The sequence below is a fragment of the Rosa chinensis genome, chromosome 3 (assembly GCF_002994745.2).
Source record: "Rosa chinensis cultivar Old Blush chromosome 3, RchiOBHm-V2, whole genome shotgun sequence".
NCBI classification, from domain to species: domain Eukaryota; kingdom Viridiplantae; phylum Streptophyta; class Magnoliopsida; order Rosales; family Rosaceae; genus Rosa; species Rosa chinensis.
The window spans coordinates 10,846,688-10,866,197 of record NC_037090.1 but is presented as its reverse complement, the minus strand read 5'-3'; the positions used below and the strand labels follow the sequence as shown (position 1 = coordinate 10,866,197).

Below are 19,510 nucleotides of genomic sequence, written 5' to 3'. Positions count from 1 at the left end.
GATTTCGATTTGTTTTGAAAAGCGTTGAGATTTGAGAAAAACGTTGAGATTTGGGTATGAAAACAATAGGCATGAATTGATGTTTTTTATTGTTCTGTGTTATGGCTTTTCGGAAAACAATGATTATGGAAATGTTGATTTCGATTGTTTTCAAATGCGTTGCGATTTGTGTAACATTTTGGGTCCAGTGTGACTCCTTTAATGATTTGCTCCAAGGGACTGTGCGGCCCGAGGATCGAAGGTCTATGACCTTGGGCAAAATATCTGGTTATCACGTCTTTGGCCGGACGAGTGGTTACGTTTTCAGTTAGAGCTCTAATCTGTCTGCCATATAGGTAATTCATGGGGTAACGAGAATTGGTTATTGATAACTCATGACATTACGTATTTTTAGGGAACAAGGTGTAAGTTTATCTCGTGATTTGTGTGGGTTTATCCCGTGCTTTGTTTCTTGATTGAAACGTGATTTGTTTATTGATTTAAACGTGTGAGTTTATCTCGTGATTTGTGTGGGTTTATCATGTGCTTTGTTTCTTGATTGAAATGTGATTTGTTTATTGATTTAAACGTGTGAGTTTATCTCGTGATTTGTGTGAGTTTATCCCGTGCTTTGTTTCTTGATTGAAACGTGATTTGTTTATTGATTTAAACGTGTGAGTTTATCTCTTGCTTTGTTTATTGATTTAAACGTGATTTGTGTGGGTTTATCCCGTGCTTTTTTTCTTGATTGAAACGTGATTTGTTTATTGATTTAAACGTGTGAGTTTATCTCGTGCTTTGTTTATTGATTTAAACGTGATTTGTGTGAGTTTGTCTCGTGCTTTGTTTATTGATTTAAATGTGATTCGTGTGAGTTTATCTCGTGCTTTATTTATTGATTTAGACGTGATTCATGTGAGTTATTCTCGTGATTGGCGTGAGTTGTGTGTGGTTTGAGTTACTCATACGGGCTTGCAAAAGCTTACCGGGTTTGTTGTGTGACAACCCGATACACTATTCAAACGGTGTAGGGGTTAATCCTACAGGTTAGAATAATCGGGGCTGAAGCTGAGATAGCGCCTTTGCAGCTTTACGGTAGGAAGCTATCTTTGTGACCTTACCGTTGATAAGGACTTCCGTTGTATAGTTACTCTGAGCAGCATTTACGTTTTATTTTGTTGTTGACAATTTAATTCGTAAGCTTGTGTAATATATAACTCTATGGAGCGAGTGTATATTAACTTTGAGGGTTCAGGGCATCAGTGTGTACTTGGTTTAAAGGAAAAAAGATTCCAGGTATTTTGTATTGATGACTGAACGTTCACGCATGTATAATTATGAGATTATATATATTGATTTTCATGTGTGTAAAATCAGGGGCGTGACATAATTCCTTTTGAGCAGTTCTCAGTAATTCAGCGAAGTTAGGTATTCTGCACAATAGTTTCTGTGTTATTTATATAATATTTTTTGTTTGCGGGCTTTTACCGGTAGGGCCTAGCGGGCTTTTGGCTAGCCGGGCCTATGGGTTGGATCTGGTTTTTACTGGCTTTTTGACGGGCCGGGCTGGGCTTTTCGCCCTCAGGGCAGGCGGGCCTCCATCGGCCTACTTGATCTGCGAGCTTTTTGATGAGGCCTATAGCTAATCATAGTCACCACCCTTTCATATCGGAAAGATAGAGGGATGCCTTGTAGCGTCATCTAATACGATGATGGAGTGAAAGGAACAAACTCAATATTAGCGACGCTGCCGTAGTAGGCTAGGACTATCGGTATATGATTATAACCCCACGGGGCTTGCTTCCAAGTTCGATCACTGTTAGCCGCGTCTGGCAACGTGAAAAGGATCTGACTTTGTACTGGAGTGGTGAGAAGCTTTCCCACCAAAAAGACGTCTGCCTAGCGCATAATTGACCTACTTTTTCCCCTCAACGATAGCAAGAGAGGAAGCAAGGCGAGCAGCCGCCATCAACAAAACTCATTGTTGAAATTTACATAGAAAAACTGTAACCCTAGTTCAGAGGGAAAAGAGACAGGCGGCTCTGCTAATTTTTTCCCATGGTTTCAATTTCATCAGCATATGATGATATAATAGCATCACATATATGAAATAAATTGTATAATATGTTCTCTTTTTTTGTTTTGTTTTGAGAATAGTATAATATGTTCTTAAAACTTATAATTTGTCTACATTATTAATAGTTTGGGCTAAATACTGATTACTACCCTGTAGTTTGGGTCCAAAATCAATTCAGTCCCTGAACTTCTAATTTCATCAAAAACACCCATGCACTTTCATTTTTTTATATAATAGGTCCAATTTGTTAGTTTTCCAATAATTGAAGTTATTTAACTTGTTAACGTGGCTCATATATGGCCTATGTTTTATGATGTGGTGTCGAGGTGGCCTACATAGTCAATTTAGGAGTGAGTCCTACTATAAAATAAATAGTTTTTTTTTTAACAAATAATTCAACTATAGCGAACTCATAACAGAATATTAACGAATTGGACCTATTAGATCAAAATTGAAAGTGCAGTGGTGTTTTTGATGAAATTAGAAATCCAGGGACTGAATTGATTTTGGACCTAAACCACAAGGTAGTAACTAGTATTTAGCCCTAATAGTTTTACAGTAGGCAACGCCGAATAACATGGTCAAGAAGATTCCCTCACCTTTAATTATAAAAGAAAATGAGTCCATTTCACATGGAGAGGGAGTATCAAACATTTCTTTTTTAGGTTCTCCTCAATCATTTCACATGTTTAAGAAAATTTCAGAACACCAAAGTACATATATGACTTATAAACCTTAGAATCAAAAGAAGGGGTTTTTACTTCAACAGTGTCTGAACTCTTCGAGTACTTTTGAAATGATACCTGAACTTTCAAAGTTATCAATGTGATACCTGAACTCATTTTTTCGTATCAACGTCGTACCTGCGGTCGATTTTCGTCACAAAACCGTTAACTATGACCACATGCCCAGCACGTGAGGTATAAAATAAGGGTAAAAATCACATTTCCCACTTCCTTCAGTTTTTCACGTGTCCTGTCGTACCTTCAGTTCTTCTTCTCCATTTCTATTTCCTTTTTCATCTGCAAAATGCAATCAGATGGGATGATGACATTTCCTAGCAAAATGCTAAACCCAAAGCAAAACTTGAATCCAATTCTCTGATGGACGAACACCATCGAGGACTCCATCTCGTCGGAGTTCTCTAAGCACAACTTGATCGACGGCTTTGCTTCTCTGAATTTATTGCAGGGCGGAGCGGTGTAGACGGCTTCACAACTCTTGGCCTCCAGAAATGAGACTTGGAATTTATCTGAGATTTCAGACTGAGGGATTAGAGAGAGAGACAGAGAGAGAATATGGCTGGCAGTCCAGACCTTCTTGTGCAGCTTGCCAGAGATATGATGGAGGCGGGCCACGCCATCGTGGCACTCAGCTTCCTCACCACAACTAACATCATAGCATAAGTTCATGAATTTCATTGAGTGGCAAGAAGCTTGAATTTTTGCAAGGTAGCCATATCGATCTAGCTGAGTTCAATGTGGTTGTAGTCAGGCAGTGCTTGAAAATGGTTGGGTGGTTGAGAGAGAAGGTGAGATCTGATTTGCGGCCATGGCTTCCAATTGGAGGGGACAAATCAGAAGGAAGAAGACGTCGAAAAAGAAAAAAAAGAAAGAAAGAAAGCAAAAAAAAAACAATACGTTTGATGGTAAATTAGTCTTTTAACCTCATTAAGTGCCTCACGTGCTGGGCACGTGGTCATAGTTAACGGCTTTGTGACGGAAATTGACCGCATGTACGATGTTGATACGAAAAAATGAGTCCAGGTATCACATTGATAACTTTGAAAGTTCAGGTATCATTTCAAAAGTCATCAAAGAATTCATGCACTATTAAAGTGAAAAACTCTCAAAAGAATTATTGTTTATAAATCTAGCCTTTAGCTAGATCAATTTTACTTCAAACTAGCGTATCTCCCATATTCTTGGCCTAGACCATATATACTATGCTCGCATTGACCATATATACAAAGTCCAAATGAAATTTGTTATGTTGTTTGCCAACAGAAAATGATGTTGAAGGTTGGAGTGGTTTTAAATTGGAATATAATGTATATTTAACCTAGGTTAAGATGACTGAGATTTTTAGGGTGGAAAAGGGGTGGTGATCCTGAATTGGTGAAATTTGGTAGATAGCCATTTATGGGGTTGATGGGTATTGGTGTGAGATTAGGGCTAATGTACATATGTGTGATTATGTGATGTGAGGAGGGACCAAAAGACTAGACAGTTTGGTACAAAATAATATATGGTGGCCTCAATCCTCGTGAGGGGTCTATTTCTGTAGAGGGGTCCATGACTAGTCCATAGTCCATAGCCATATAACATTAGAGCATAATACAGCAATGGTTCCGCACCTATCCGAATTCGCTTTATCCGTGTGGTCATTTGTCATCAATTATTAAAGCGACGTAATATTCTTCTTAACACTTCGGATCCTAAACCACACTGCCTAGCGACTTCATAAACCCATTTTAAATCTATCACTTTGCGTAATTAATGAAAGGTAGATCAAGACATCAAGTTATAGTCTAAAGAGGACATCAAGTTATAGTCTAAAGAGGAGCTAGTTAACAATAAATACTATTAGGGTTTTAGGAATATGTCAAATTTATATGATAAATGATGTGAAAGTATGTGGTTCAATTTAAAATTTGATCATTCAGACCAGGGCTATATGCTGCTTCATATGATATATAGTTTGGTACATATACTTACGATTCTAAAATTATTGTTAATATGAGTGTACAAATGAGCTCTTGGGCAGATCATTGGGATTAGCTATAGGAGGTGCTTCTCCTCTTCCTCTGATTTAATTTTTATGACTAATTAAAAAAAAAAAAGTAATTGTATTGATATTGGGACTATACGTTATGCGATGTTATAATATATAAATCTAAACTCTCAAAGCTTGAAATTATTTCTAAAATACGTAAAAGAGTTTCAATTTTTGCAAAATTGCTTTTGTTTGAGGAATATTATATCATCTATTCAATCCGATGTAGACTTGTTTTGTAATTTTATAACTCATAAGAAAATTTCATGAATGCCAAGAGTATATGACCCATGTTTAATTTTTTTTCTAGCAATGCACGTGATGACTGGATAGATTGATTCAGAAAATGAAATTACCTTGTAATTTATTTTTTGAATAATATTACCTTGTAATTTTTTGACATTACAATTACCTTGTAATTTTAGTTCTATAATTCCATTTGTTTAATATCTCAAATTAAAGACATTATCCTAATTTTAGTGCACTTGAATAGGATCTTCCTCAAAAAAAACACACGAGGGTCCTCATGAGTCCTATGACTAAGCTTCGGGGTGAAGTGGCAAAGGGGATTCCTACATGACCTTCCATAAAAGTTTAAGGGCAAAAGGATAAGTGGAGTCATTGAGTGCCTCTTTAATCGACCAACTTAAAGGCATTTTCCATCTTCGGCTAAATGTTTTGACCCCCACCCAAACCCTAAATCCCTCTACTTTAACTATATTTATTTTATTAAAAAAAAACTATATTTTTAAGATTCCATTTGAAAGAAAAAAGGCATTCTCCTACAAATTAAGTAGTACTAGTCCAAAGCTAGCTCCACTAGCTAGTTTGATCATTGCATTATCAACTCACTTAACGCCATAAGAAAGAAAATTACATTGTTAATCCAAATGAAAGTATGAGCTGGGACAATTTAAAACAGGCTCTACAGCAAAAAGAATATGGGAGATACGGAAAGCTAGGACTTCCAATTATCACTAAAACGAGTGTGCAAATTGTGGCACGGCAAGTGTGCCTAATTGACTTCCAAGTCTTTAAACCAATGGATTAGAACTTGGAAGAAGTAATTATTAGGAACTATGAAAAGGGAAAAGAAATCACTTGAATAATCTGTAGATAAACGACTCCTCAATTTACTAATATATATTTTTTGCTCAATGTAAAGACTAAATCTATTGCTAGGATTACGAATAGTAAGTACTTCGGATCGATAGTAATCCGGTCGATCTTCTCCGATTTGACTAATCGAATGATGAAAATACCTCAACTAGTCAGATCCCGGTTTGTTCGTCTACTTTAACTGTAAATCGGGATCCAAACTTTCGGGTAATCTACATGTTCATGACAAATTATCATAAATTGAGTTCAGAATTAACCTCTCATTATGTCATACCGCCATACCCCTTGTAGCAGAACCGGAGGAATGTTAAGGACATGGAGCCCCTTATATTCAACTCATCAGTAAGTGAGATACATAAAGCAATTTTTTTTTTTTTTTGAAAAGGTGATACATCAAGCATTTACCCTTGGATGGTTTTTGTAGCTGCAATGAAAGTATGAAACTAAGCTGGAAGCCAATACTACAAATCATCTTTGAGAGCACCAAAATCCGCTGTGCATGGACTTCTTGTTTCGCAGTGAACAGAAACCCTAGAAACACTGGTTTTAAATTCTAAAGAAAGAGAAGATGCTGATTGGGGAACGGGACCCGGGATTTGCGGGTCCCATGTGAGGGGTAACGATGGAACATGGTTCTTAATTTTGATAGTTTTTTGGGCAAAGGGGATTTCATTAGCTTAGTGTAATCATTGCTTCACCCACAAACTAAATTAACTAATCCCTATTAGTTAAAATAAGGAAAATTCTATTTCGGGTTTGTTACTGACTTACTGGAAGTGAAAGGGTATTAATGGAAAAATGAAAATTGAGTGGGAAGTACTTGGGCCTCGACCGCGGGCCAAGAGTTTGAACCGTGACCCGCACCCACCCGACAAATCCCCGTTTAAACGGGCCGACGTGGGGGTTCTGTACGGAATATGACTAACAACTTTTTTCCTTCCCATTTTACATGGATTCTCAGTTTAACTATATATACAGGGTGTGGTGCATTTGGGGCTCCACCGCCTCCACCTCTGCTTATTATGTTGCGGCCGCCACCGAGTGCTTGCTTTCATTTTTTTCCTTCGTCCACAAATCTTTTTCTTTTTGCAAGTCAAAAGCAAACTGAATGTAATTAAGAATGCTAGGCCAAGCAGAAAAGAAGCGTTTAAGATTTTTAAGTATGATTACTCAAGCATGAAACATGCAGAGACTTGTATTGAACTTTATTGTCAACTCGGGGAGGGTTTAATATTTTTCAATTTTTTATTGAGAATTATGTTAAGGTGTGATTTGAGCTATGATAAGATTGAGTTATTTAGTCTTCTTCAAGTTGACGTATAATTTGAGAACTTTTTTTTTAATTTTTTTTTATCGAAGTATAATTCGAGAACTTGAATTTGTGAAACTTAGACTACACAAACGTTGCAAAACATTATACAAAAGAAATAATAAGTTTAAACAAATTGATTTGCAATATTCATGGTATTGGCATATATGTCTTATTGCATGAGCATTTACTATTATGTGTGTTTTCTTGACTATCTTAACTATCTCATGCATCGATGTGGAATGAGACTTAAAACAATCTTAACCGGCTAACCTGAATGATCTCTCTAATGTTGGTTGGAACAATGAAATCAAATGCAAAACATGCTTAAGCATCATTGCAAAATAACTGTTCACAATGAAATGTCAAAACGACTATCGGTAGTGTTTGCATGTAGGATCAACACGAATGATATTGATTTGGATACGCTTGATGACAAACAAATGATCTTGCTGCCAGACTTTGCCCTTACTATATACTTTACATCACTTTAAAAAAAATTGTACTATTTAAAAGAATTTTTTTTTACATATTTTACATCAGATTCTTGTAACATAATACATCAAATGACGTGATAGAAAACTCATAATCACAATCTTTTGACCAAACTAGCTGATTTCACAAACAAGGAATAAAGCTTCCTCAATTATAACAAAATTCCATACAGGAGTATGCCCATATCATTACATATTCACACCACTATTTTCATCATGAAATCAAATAAAGTTGAATCATCTTGAAAACTAATGGTGATGATGTGTGTTATATAGTGGGCCGCTCGGAGCCGTCCGATAAAAAAGAGGGCAGTGTTTTGTTCTATCATGAGCCGGCGGGAAGTGGGGTTGGGGCTCATGCGCGCGTGTTTTCTTTAAAAGCGTGCCGGAAGCCGACCGGGCCATCATGGCTCGAGCCGAGCCAACTTGGCCATAAAGATACAGCAGGCTTCGTAAGAAAGAAGCAAAGTCATAAATGGGGCTCCGGTTTTACACCGGTTGGATAGAATGGGCGGCCCAGTTAAACTAATACCAAAATAATAATAATTCCTAATCTTTATAGTATCTTTACACACAGTCTTTAAACCCTTCGATGAAGATTGAGACTGGTTTTTGGGGTACTTTTCTTGGTTGAAGAGCCTCGAACGAGTTAAATCTAGAAAATTAAAGCAAGGGAACCCAGATTTTAATTGCTGATGGGATTAATTGGGAAATTGAATTATTGATTGATATTTGGGCCCATCATTAAATATTTAATGTATTTGTACTTGTAAATATGGGAAACTGAAATTAAGACTGCAGTCATTTTGATACGTAGAGTAGGAAAGTAAGCAAGCACGAATAAACAAGTGAATTTTATGATTGGTTGTCTTTTGCTCTTTCACAAAATGACATTTTCAGGAAAGTGAAAGGTTCGTTCTCATAATTTTATAATAAAATTTGTACTATACACACATTATATATGTATGACATACATATTTGACGGCATGAAAGTCTTAAGCAGACAATAAAAAGATTACTTATGAGTTACACATCGTCAAATTCCGCATGTATATTATACATGTGTGTATAGTAAAACTTTCCATTTTATAATATCATGCAAAACTCTACAAAATAAATAATTAATTTGATAATAATCGAGCAGATAATTAATTTCATTGGTGAATAGTGTCAATTTTGTTCTTATACGAACATAATTGACTTACCTAGTAAATACACTGGCGGAATATTGAAAATGCGTATTATTATTATTATTTTTCCAATGAATTAAGAAATAACTATATGCTTAGCTGAATTTTCTTTTATTAATTATTGTGTTTTTGAACAAAAAAGTAGTCTTAGCCGTTGAAGCGGTTCTCCGGGCTATAAAAGGGAAGATGCATTGTTTAATTGAGTCCTTAGTCCTTCCTCACTGATCATAAACAACGTCCCACTCGCCTTGATCTCTAAACTCTCTGTCACCCAAGAATCGAATCCTTTTTGTTGGAGTACAGAGGGAATTGGGGACGACGAAGGGCTTCGTCTCTTTCACCCTTTTCTTCATTCACTCACATCTCAAAGAGAAAAGCGAAAGCACAAGCTACCTATCGAGCTAGCAATTCGTTGCTTTGTTTTGTTTAATTTATTTATATATATATATATTGCATTTACTAGAATAAGAGCGAAAAGGCTCTTTTCTTCAAGCTCTGCCACCACCCACCTTTGAAGAAGCACCACTCAGAGATTTTTCTTCTCTCCTTTTCCTGCTTTTCTGGGCCTTTCGCCGCCTTCTGGTTCGGCTCTGAGCAAATTGGTGGCGCATTTAAGGTTTTGGCAGAGCCTGCTTTTGGCAGAAGCGCTTTTGAAATTATTAAAAGCTTTCAACGCTGCATTTAAGAACACTCTCACTGGCACTTCTTCGAACGGAGGATTCCAACACCCAGCAACAACACTTTCCAATCCGTATACTGCTTTTTAATTTTTATCAATCTGAAAGCAAAGGAAAAAGCTGATACATCAAAGTCAAGAGCCCGGGGAGGGAGAGAAAGTGACATTTCAAGCAAGGTATGGTAGTTTAAGATGGTGTTGAGTTTGGTTTGTACTCTTTAGTCGGTTAGTTCCCGAAAACCATGTTAGTCTTTGTTTTTAGTCTTTGTGGGTTTCTGTGGAAGTTTCAATCTTTTTTTAGTTCCGGAAGGAATTTTCTCTGGGTTTTTTGGATCTGGGGTCTTATTGGCTTTCGTTTTCTGGGGCTGCCGGCTTCGTTAATTTGATTTTATATATACTAGCTTTTGTCTCATTTACTGTCCTTTTATGTGTTTCAGATCTACCAGGATTTAGTCGTTACCACAATGTTGCCTCAGAAGCAAGCAGAGGAGGCAATAGTCTCCAACTTTAGCGAGGGAGCAGATCATGAAGGAAAGGAATTGGGAGCAGAAGAGAATAAAGATGGAGAAAACGCCTCATTGTTTAGTGTCAAGAACTTTCTCTGGCATGGTGGCTCTGCTTGGGACGCCTGGTTCAGCTGTGCTTCCAATCAAGTACTACTTGCTAAAAACCAATCCACCTAAGATACAGTTTCGGTGTTTTCTTGATTTTGGTCTAATTCGTTTTGTGGTTTTTGCAGGTGGCGCAAGTACTATTGACACTTCCATACTCATTCTCTCAGCTCGGACTTTTATCCGGTATCTTGCTTCAGCTGTTCTACGGGATCGTCGGAAGCTGGACGGCTTATCTAATCAGTGTGCTCTATATTGAGTACCGGAGCAGGAAGGAGAAGGAGAATGTTAATTTCAAGAACCATGTTATCCAGGTCAGTGATACTGTGCTTCTTATGAGGACCACCAACACCACGATATTGGCTAATCTTTAAAGCAAAATATATCTGAAGTTACAGTGCTCCAAATTCCTTTTAAATCGATCTCCACTAAAAGCAGACACTGTTTTTGGTTCCAGTGGTTTGAAGTGCTTGATGGGTTACTTGGTCCTTACTGGAAAGCAGTGGGGCTTGCCTTCAACTGTACTTTCCTCCTATTTGGATCTGTCATTCAGCTCATTGCTTGTGCAAGGTAAATCCTGTTTCCATTTTTACTATCTGACGAGGTATATTTCATCTCTGTTTTCTGGATTTTAACTGTCCGTGTTTCGTTCATCAGCAACATATATTACATCAATGACAATTTGGACAAGAGGACTTGGACATATATCTTTGGAGCTTGCTGTGCCACTACAGTGTTCATACCTTCTTTCCATAACTATCGGATTTGGTCTTTCCTTGGACTTGGAATGACCACTTACACAGCCTGGTACATGACCATAGCAGCTGCTGTTCATGGACAGGTAAAAACCCACTAATCCACTGTTGTTACCTTTTTCAAATAAGATACTTTATTTTTCACTTTAGGGTAAGAAGTAAACTTTTATGGGGTGAAAAACTGAGAATGATTGCCCTTTGCAGGTTGAAGGTGTTACACACTCGGCTCCCCACAAGATGGTACTGTATTTCACCGGCGCCACCAACATACTATACACCTTTGGTGGCCATGCTGTTACAGTGTAAGCCTTTCTCTTTTTCCCCTTCCACTATTATAATTTCACTGCCTTCTACATGGCTTCTGCGTGCAGCTTTTGCCGGCGTCTTGATTTTCGAGACCCAGACAAGATAATCCTATCCACTTTTGTTTGGTCTTGGAAAGCAACAGTTAACCTCCCCACAAGCCCATTAGAATTTCAGTAAAATGGTCCTAGTTTTTTTTTTTTTACCAAAAGAATGCATGTTCTGTGTTTCAGGCTTTTAACCATTATGCAGTCTCATTCAATTTGTCTTAGACGATGGCATATTATAATTTCTATATGATAGAGACTTTCATTGTCTTTGTTTTAAGCTAGAGACTTAATTATTCAGTTCACATATCAGCTACAGTTCTAAGCTACAGATCTAATATAAAGATGTGGCATATAGGGTGTTCCTGGTCAATTTCTTGATTATAAAATGTCTCCCCATGTTCTTGTTGACCTTGAAATAGATACAATTGGTACTAAATTATTCATGTGAAAGGACTCTGAGTTTCTGATCAGTGAAGTGTGCAAAATATTTTTGCAGGGAAATCATGCATGCCATGTGGAAGCCACAAAAATTCAAGTACATTTACTTGTTTGCCACACTCTATGTTTTCACATTGACAATTCCTTCGGCTTCGGTCGTTTACTGGGCCTTCGGCGATGAGCTTCTCAACCATTCCAACGCCTTCTCTCTCCTCCCCAAGAATGCGTGGCGTGACGCTGCTGTTATCCTCATGCTCATTCACCAGGTCCTTATTCACCTATTCATTTTTTTACCCTGAGCAGACATTGTGTTTACTTTTTACAGTAACTGACACTGTAATTTTTGGGTGAAACTGTTACAGTTTATTACTTTTGGGTTTGCTTGCACACCATTGTACTTTGTGTGGGAGAAGGTGATCGGTATGCATGACACAAGAAGCATTTGCTTGAGGGCACTGGCTAGGCTTCCAGTTGTGATTCCAATTTGGTTCTTGGCTATTATCTTTCCGTTTTTCGGACCGATTAACTCTGCGGTTGGGGCTCTCTTGGTTAGTTTCACAGTCTACATCATCCCATCTTTGGCTCATATGCTCACATACAGAAAAGCATCTGCCAGACAGGTAAATATATCCATCTCCAAACTAACTTACTGTATGCTCCTGCACAATTATGCAGTATACTGTTTGTCAAGTGGCAAGGTGTAATTATCTTGATTTGGTGGGGGTGTCTGGGTCATTGTGGTGAGTGGAACCTGGGTTTGATGGGGATTCCCACAGACCAGAGTTGAGTCCAGAGAGGGAGAGAGAGAGAGAGAATGGGAGCAGCAAATGTACAAAGAACATTTATGGCTTTGATTTGGAAATGTTACGAGAAGAATTGAGATAGGTGGCCAGTCCCTTTCGTTTAGTTATACACTACAGGTGGGAAGTGTTAAAGATGAGCTGTTTTGATTTGACTCTCTCTAAATTGGGCATGCTTATACCGAACAAAAGTTTTATAGTGATCCGGTGTCTTGAAACTCTGAAACCAAATGTCATTTGAGTTACTTTAGGTTGAATCTAAAGTTACTTTTTGTTGAATCAAAACATAGTAATGTTAAGTAATTTGTTTTTACTGTATATTGCAGAATGCTGCGGAGAAGCCACCATTCTTTTTACCAAGTTGGACAGCCATGTTTGTGATCAACTCCTTCATAGTTGTGTGGGTTCTGGTAATCGGGTTCGGGTTCGGTGGATGGGCTAGCATGACCAACTTTGTGAGGCAAGTGGACACATTTGGGCTGTTTGCAAAGTGCTATCAATGCAAGCCTCCAAAGCCAGTAGTAGCACCAGCCCCACATAACTAAAAGTTCCATCACCCCAAAAGCTTGAAGATGATTCTCAGCTATCAAATCCTCTAGCAGATCTGATTCCTCTTCATATTTTGTACCATACATGGGGAAATAGTAATATTTGCCCCCCTACATGTGATGTGTGTTGGATTTTTCTCTTTTTTATTTATTTTTCAATTTTTTAAAATTAGTTTTTGAATAGTGTGTTGAGTTGTGTTGATGATTTCTTTTCCTATCACAGCATAGTTTAATTAATTAAATGAAATATATATGTTTTTAGGTATTGTCTTTTTTATATATATATATAAATATGAAGTTCCAGCTTTTGTGGTGGATATTGTTAAGATTTTGTTGTTGGGCTTGGTTTGGCTCTCCTCAGTGTCATTATTACTTGGCATGTTTCCAAAGTGGGTTATAAAATGGCAAGGTATGGGTCTTGTAACGTGGCTTTATCTCAAGGGGTGTATGTGGACTTGTTTTAATGCCTCCCTTTGACCTTAGATTCCTTCCATTTGAGAGTTTTAGAGAGTGAGAGAATGGATCGTGGACCCGCTTCACTTCCACATGGGTTGCACGTGGATTCCCCGAATATCACCTGCTGCTCTCCTCTTTCAAGTTTGAACTTTGAAGTAAACCTATAAAAATTGACTCGTTTACTGTCATACTTTTAACAAATTACATCAAACTTTTAATTGTCGAGTCTTTTATACTCTCGATGATTAGGTCCTAATTTCTTGCAATTGAAATGATATTGTGATTCATGGATGTGCATTTGATACCGTAATTCATCGACGTGCATGAGTCTAAAGGTAGGTTAGAAGGACATATACCTACATGTGATGGGTTTGTAGCCACGACCCCTATCCATAATGGATATAGGTAGCAAATGATATTGTCTATTGTGATTCATCGACATGTATGACCTAAGCTACTGAAATTGATTGAAGAACAAATACTTTAAGCTATTGAAATTGATTGAAGAACAAATACTTTAATTGACATCAACGTAGGATCAACCACCCATACTCACGACGTTTAGGTAGCAAAAGAAGTGTTGAATAAATGATAGTGTTCGTTGACGTGCAAGAACCTAAGTCCATACGTACGGTTAGAAGGGTATCCCTACCTGCGATGGATATGTAATCAATGCAAGATCGGCCACGCAAACTCGTGATGGGTAGGTAGCAAAACAAATGTCGAATAAATGATATTGTGGTTCATTGACATACATGACCTCTGCCCCTAAGGTTAGAAATTCATCGAACAATAAATACTTTGATTGACATCAACACAGGATCGACCACGCATATTCACTATGGGTAGGTAGGCAAAACAAATGTCGAATAAATGATATTTTGTTCATTGACGTATAAGAACCTAAGTTTCTAAGGTTGGAAGGGCTTTCCTATCCGCGATAGGTATGTAATTTTCTAGAGTTTTTAGGAGTTTCTGCTTTCTTTGAGTATATTTATGGAATTCCCGTCTAAAATCCATTGGCGGGGATACGTTACATCGAGAGTCAATTTGATGAGAAAATTCATTGTACCAATGATCTAAGAGGAAAGGAATTCTAAATGGGCTAATCTCATTTTGATTTCCTATTCGGGCCTGCAGCTCAATTTTTTTTCTTTCCCAGGTAATATCTTTGTTTTTTGCTTTTTGGGCCCAAACCCAGAGATAATATCGGGACGCTTGTATATGCCCCAAACGGCCGAACGCTATACACTACAGACTACAAAGCGAGAGGAGTCGAATAAGTGAGCAATCGATTCGTTAATTTCTTCCTTCCCTGAGACCCGAGTGGCTGGGGGTGGTTCAGAACTAGTCTGCAGATACAAACAAATGAGAAAGAACGGCCCAAGAGGGTTTTTTTTTGGTTTTTTCCTTCCATTTTCAATTGGAAGTATTATCAGAGTAGATAATAGTCCTACTCAGTCGCTTAAGATTGCTTGTCGTAGGAGGACAAAAGATCTGCTGAGATGAGTGAATCAAGAGCAGAAGTTGATCATTAGGCAAGTTCATGAACTTGGCTCTTCTTTTCTTTTTGAGTTTTTCGTCATTAACGTTTTTAAAAATGCCCTTTTTGATTTTGTCATTTTTCCTTTTTCTTATATGAAAATGTTTAGTCTTGATATTATATTCAATTGATTTCTGCTCTTGCTTAGGAAGCTCTATTGAAATTGTGGTGATCGGGTTTTCTTCATGTCAGTGTTTCACCACAAAAGGCTTGTCAGGGAAAACAATAATATGAAACAAAGTTAAGAGTGAAATTCAGCCAAAACCCACACTCTCAGTCTGGACTAGACATTCACGTATATTTCATATAAAAATTATTTCCTAATTTAAACAGGAAAGAGAAATTTCAATTAGATGAACTCATGGTATAGAAGATGTTCAGTGGATAGTACAACATTGAGCATATCATGTCAGCCTCCCGTCATCCGACATGGAAAATGGTCGGTTGGCGTGAATATCTTTAGAGATCCAAACAGAATTCGAAAAGTTAACGCTGATGCCCGTAGTCTTGCCTTTGCATCGGTGGTGGGGGAAGGAAAAAAAAAATTTGAAGTGAGCTAAAGGTTGATTACCATTTGGTCGTTAGCAGTTTCATATGTGCTGTTGACAGTGTTTTTGCCCAGCTTTTTCCATATGCAAGGTCCCTGGTTCGAATTCTTTTAGGAGTTTCTATATTTTTTGGCAGAACCTTAATTACCCAGCTGCAGCTCCGCCACTGCATTGGACCTTATCATCTAGACAACCTTGAAGCTGTGATGGAGCTCAAACAGCGTTAGGTGCAATACTAACACACTATTTTTCCATAATCTGTGCGCAAAGGTTTCTATTGAGATTGCAAATATATTGTTGCTTGATATATGGCTGTTTCATAATTGATACTGGAACTTTTCCTCGGGTATTATGAACACATGCCAAAATTTGGCGCCGAAAGATCTGTCTGATCCAATATTCAATATTAAATAATGCCATAATTTGACACCAAAGGATTCCTAATTAGTACTAATGTAGTTCAGTTTATTTCTTTTGGGAAATTTTTGCAAATTAAAGTAACTTAATTAAAGCTCTATTTTAGGAAGATGTGCCTACCATTCAACGACCTAAGTCAATTAAGTGAGCTTAGTTTGACAGATGAGAAAGCAAAGCATTCACGAAATAGTTTGTTGCACAGATGATCATTCTTTTCCTCTTCCACTGGTGGCGGTTCAGAATTGGTCAAATGTATCTAATAAATTTTGTATAGGTACAGATCAGAAGTGGAGCCAGAATACAACTAATTTGGAGTCGCTTGTTCCAGGGTGTTCCTATTCTCATATATCCATCTTCATAGTTGGCTACAAATCAAAGCCGATATGCAGTGATTGGGGAAAAAGCTCAAATTGGTGGTCCGACGACAAAGGAAAACCTGCCAAGATGATTGAATTCCAGCAGGAAATCCAGGTAAGAACTTCTAAGCTTCTCTTAATTTCGAGTCGTCTATAGGAGTGTAATAGCTTATATGGTCAGACGCAAAATTCCTGCTTCTTCACAGTTGATTATTGTAGCGAAGGTAGCTGCTAGTTAACATACTTATTCTATTGTGCGTTTTATTTGAAGATCGAGTCTGTCTTAGTTATATCCACTGTCTATTTCATTCTGTAATGAGTATAATATTTTACCTGGTCAGAAGTAAAATTCCTGCTGCTTGACAGTTAATTATAGTAAATAGTAAGCTAGCTACTAGTCAACATACTTATTCTATGTGCTTTTTATATAAACTTATGAAGATCGAGTCTAAGTTAGTTCGATCCACTCTGTTTCATTTTGTAGCTCTCATATTTCAAGCACACCTAAAAATGAACAAATAATACAAGTATATGTGTATTCTGTCATATTTACATTCTGTCTCACGAAACAAATTCAAACAGCAAGTAGAAGAAATTGACAAGAAGAAAGAGTGGCATCGGGAGATTACTGAAAAGCTTCACCGCAAGGTGGAAAGTGGTTCTGGATGTCTGAGCATCCACACGGTTCCAACGAGACTTCGACGAGTGAAGGATGAGGCCTACAACTGTCGCATTGTCTCAATTGGTCCTTTGCATCTAGGCAACCATGACCTTGCAGCCATGAGAGAGCGTAAATGGGCTTACATGCATCACTTATTTCAGAGAATTGAAGATCGTCAGCAGTTTCTAGAGTGTTGGAAAGAGTGCACGAGTGCTGTTTATGATTTAGACTCACAAATTCGTGGATGCTACGCTAAAAGGATGAGCCACAAAGACAAGGGACACAAGGAGCTTGCAGAAGTTGTATTAATTGACGGATGCTTCATTCTGGAACTTTTCCTCAGGTATGAGGAACACTTGAATATGACACTGGATTATCAATCTGATCCAATATTCAATAGTGCCTGGATGATCGCGGCTCTTCAGCATGATCTAGCACTACTCGAAAACCAGATCCCCTTTATGATTCTCGAACGTGTATATGAGACCATTAAGCCTCATCTAAAGAATAGTCGACCAAACTCTGTCGCTAGCCTTGCTCTTACATTTTTTCAACCCATGAACTATAAGGCCTTTTTAGAAGATTGGGACACGCAGTACAACCATTTGCTTGATGTCTTGCACAAATTTTACCTCCCAAGTAATTGTGACATCTCAGTAGAAATTGAAATGATTACCGAAATGAAACATCATTCCAGACCTGAACCAGTATTCGGCAGTACTAAAAAATGGGGATTCAATTTTTGTGCTTCAGAGCTTTCGGCGGCTGGAATCGAGTTTCAGAAGCAGCAGAGGACGGACCATTTGTTGAACATAACTTTCAGCAGGGGAGTAATTAAAATTCCACCGATTTTCATTGACGATTCACTCTTGAGGAACTTGATTGCTTTCGAGCAATGCAGTCTTGGCAGCCTGCATCACATGACATCATACGCAATTCTCTTGAAGAGTCTCATTCGTTCCCCGCGAGATATCAGACTACTTAAGCAAAGAGGGATCATAAGTTCCGATTGGATTAGAGAAGAAGAGTACTTGTCTCAACTCAAAAGTATACTTGATGAAGTTGTTGTGAAGGAGTTCTACTTTGGTGATTTGTGTGACAAAGTGAATGCTTACCATGGCAAGTTCTGGTTTCGCAGAGGTATAAAGTACATTTATCGCACTTATTTCTCCACAGCATGGAGTATGATATCATTTGTTGCAGCCATTATACTTTTCATTCTCACAGCTTTGCAAACATTCTTTACTGTCCGCCCTCGCTAACGCTTCTCATTATTTAGTCATTTATATGTGTTTAAAGTTTCATCCTGTACGGATAAGTAATCTGTATCAGGCTTCTGCTTTCACGATTTATGTGCAATCGTAAGGAGCCAAAAGCGGATCTTCTGTTCATTCATTATTGCTGCTTTTGCACTTTTCCCTTCGATTTTTTCTACAATATATACATGCGACCATGCGTGTATGACAAACATATGCTGTTATCACTTTTACGACTCAGTTACTTGAGTGAACTCATTTACCTTAACAACCACTTTTGGTTAATTGACATTCCATCAGTTGTTTTTAAGGTAGAATGTTACATAAAATAAACATGGATGAGAAACATGCATGTCCCGAATAATGTCTATTAGTTCATTGCTTCTATAACCATTTTATCTCGTTAAGGCAATCTGTTGTGTTTATTTGGTCATTTTGTAATTGAAGTGGATTGCAGAACTGAATGTTTTGGTGGCACAGGGGACTCTGTTTCCAACATTGGTATCTTAAATGTTTAATCAACTGGCTATGATGTATTATTTAATTTAATTTCTATTTTGGTTTAGGCAAGTATAAATACGCATTGCCTAGTGTGTTTGTATTTATATACACCATCGATCTTAAGAAGAGATACCGGTCAATTAACATCTACAAGTTTATTAATCAGCAACGGTTAGAGTACAAATATGAATTAAGGAGCTGGTGCCTATCAAATGAGAAATTCAATTACTATATAAATTTCTAATAGTCATAAATTCGTAAAAGGTGGCTCCTTATTACAAGTTATGGTCTTTGTAGTATATTATTATCTTCATATATAGTTGAGTTGGCGGCCGTCTCATGATAATTTTTTTTTATATTTGTTTTAATTATTAAACTTGTTAATTTTTGTATCTTTTTATAATTAAGTAGATAATGATGTGTGTATAAAATTTCTCATCAGCAAAATAGGAAAAAAAAAAGCAATCAAATAACCGAAGACGATAATTGCCACACTGATCAGGTCGAAACATATAACTTCTTCTATCAAACACATAATATCCCACCCAGTCAAACCTACCACTAAAGTTAAACCTACATTCTCTAAAGCTAGCATAGGAAGAAAGTATAAGAAAGGAGGAAATTGTATTTCAGAGAGACAGAGATACA

At 37.5% G+C, this 19,510-nt stretch overlaps 2 protein-coding genes across 2 annotated transcripts; both read left to right on the top strand.

Annotated features, from left to right (window-relative positions):
* Window positions 1-9,139: 9,139 nt before the first annotated feature.
* LOC112193093 (auxin transporter-like protein 2) lies at window positions 9,140-13,389 on the top strand. Its single transcript, XM_024333122.2, has 9 exons — window positions 9,140-9,796; window positions 10,057-10,272; window positions 10,359-10,544; window positions 10,688-10,800; window positions 10,888-11,071; window positions 11,190-11,287; window positions 11,835-12,042; window positions 12,139-12,396; window positions 12,903-13,389. The coding sequence occupies exons 2-9, from the start codon at window positions 10,084-10,086 to the stop codon at window positions 13,119-13,121; spliced, it is 1,455 nt and encodes a 484-aa protein (XP_024188890.1). The 5' UTR covers window positions 9,140-9,796; window positions 10,057-10,083; the 3' UTR covers window positions 13,122-13,389.
* A 2,858-nt stretch (window positions 13,390-16,247) lies between these two features.
* Window positions 16,248-18,492, top strand: LOC112195355 (UPF0481 protein At3g47200). Its single transcript, XM_024335766.2, has 2 exons — window positions 16,248-16,559; window positions 17,027-18,492. The coding sequence occupies exons 1-2, from the start codon at window positions 16,251-16,253 to the stop codon at window positions 18,365-18,367; spliced, it is 1,650 nt and encodes a 549-aa protein (XP_024191534.1). The 5' UTR covers window positions 16,248-16,250; the 3' UTR covers window positions 18,368-18,492.
* Window positions 18,493-19,510: the final 1,018 nt, after the last annotated feature.

Coding starts and splice junctions, on each gene's coding strand:
- LOC112193093 (XM_024333122.2), top strand. CDS start 10,084: ATGTTGCCTCAGAAGCAAGCAGAGGAGGCAATAGTCTCCAACTTTAGC. Junction 11,288..11,834: donor GGTGGCCATGCTGTTACAGT/GTAAGCCTTTCT, acceptor ATATTTTTGCAG/GGAAATCATGCATGCCATGT. Junction 12,397..12,902: donor GAAAAGCATCTGCCAGACAG/GTAAATATATCC, acceptor TGTATATTGCAG/AATGCTGCGGAGAAGCCACC.
- LOC112195355 (XM_024335766.2), top strand. CDS start 16,251: ATGAGAAAGCAAAGCATTCACGAAATAGTTTGTTGCACAGATGATCAT. Junction 16,560..17,026: donor AATTCCAGCAGGAAATCCAG/GTAAGAACTTCT, acceptor AAATTCAAACAG/CAAGTAGAAGAAATTGACAA.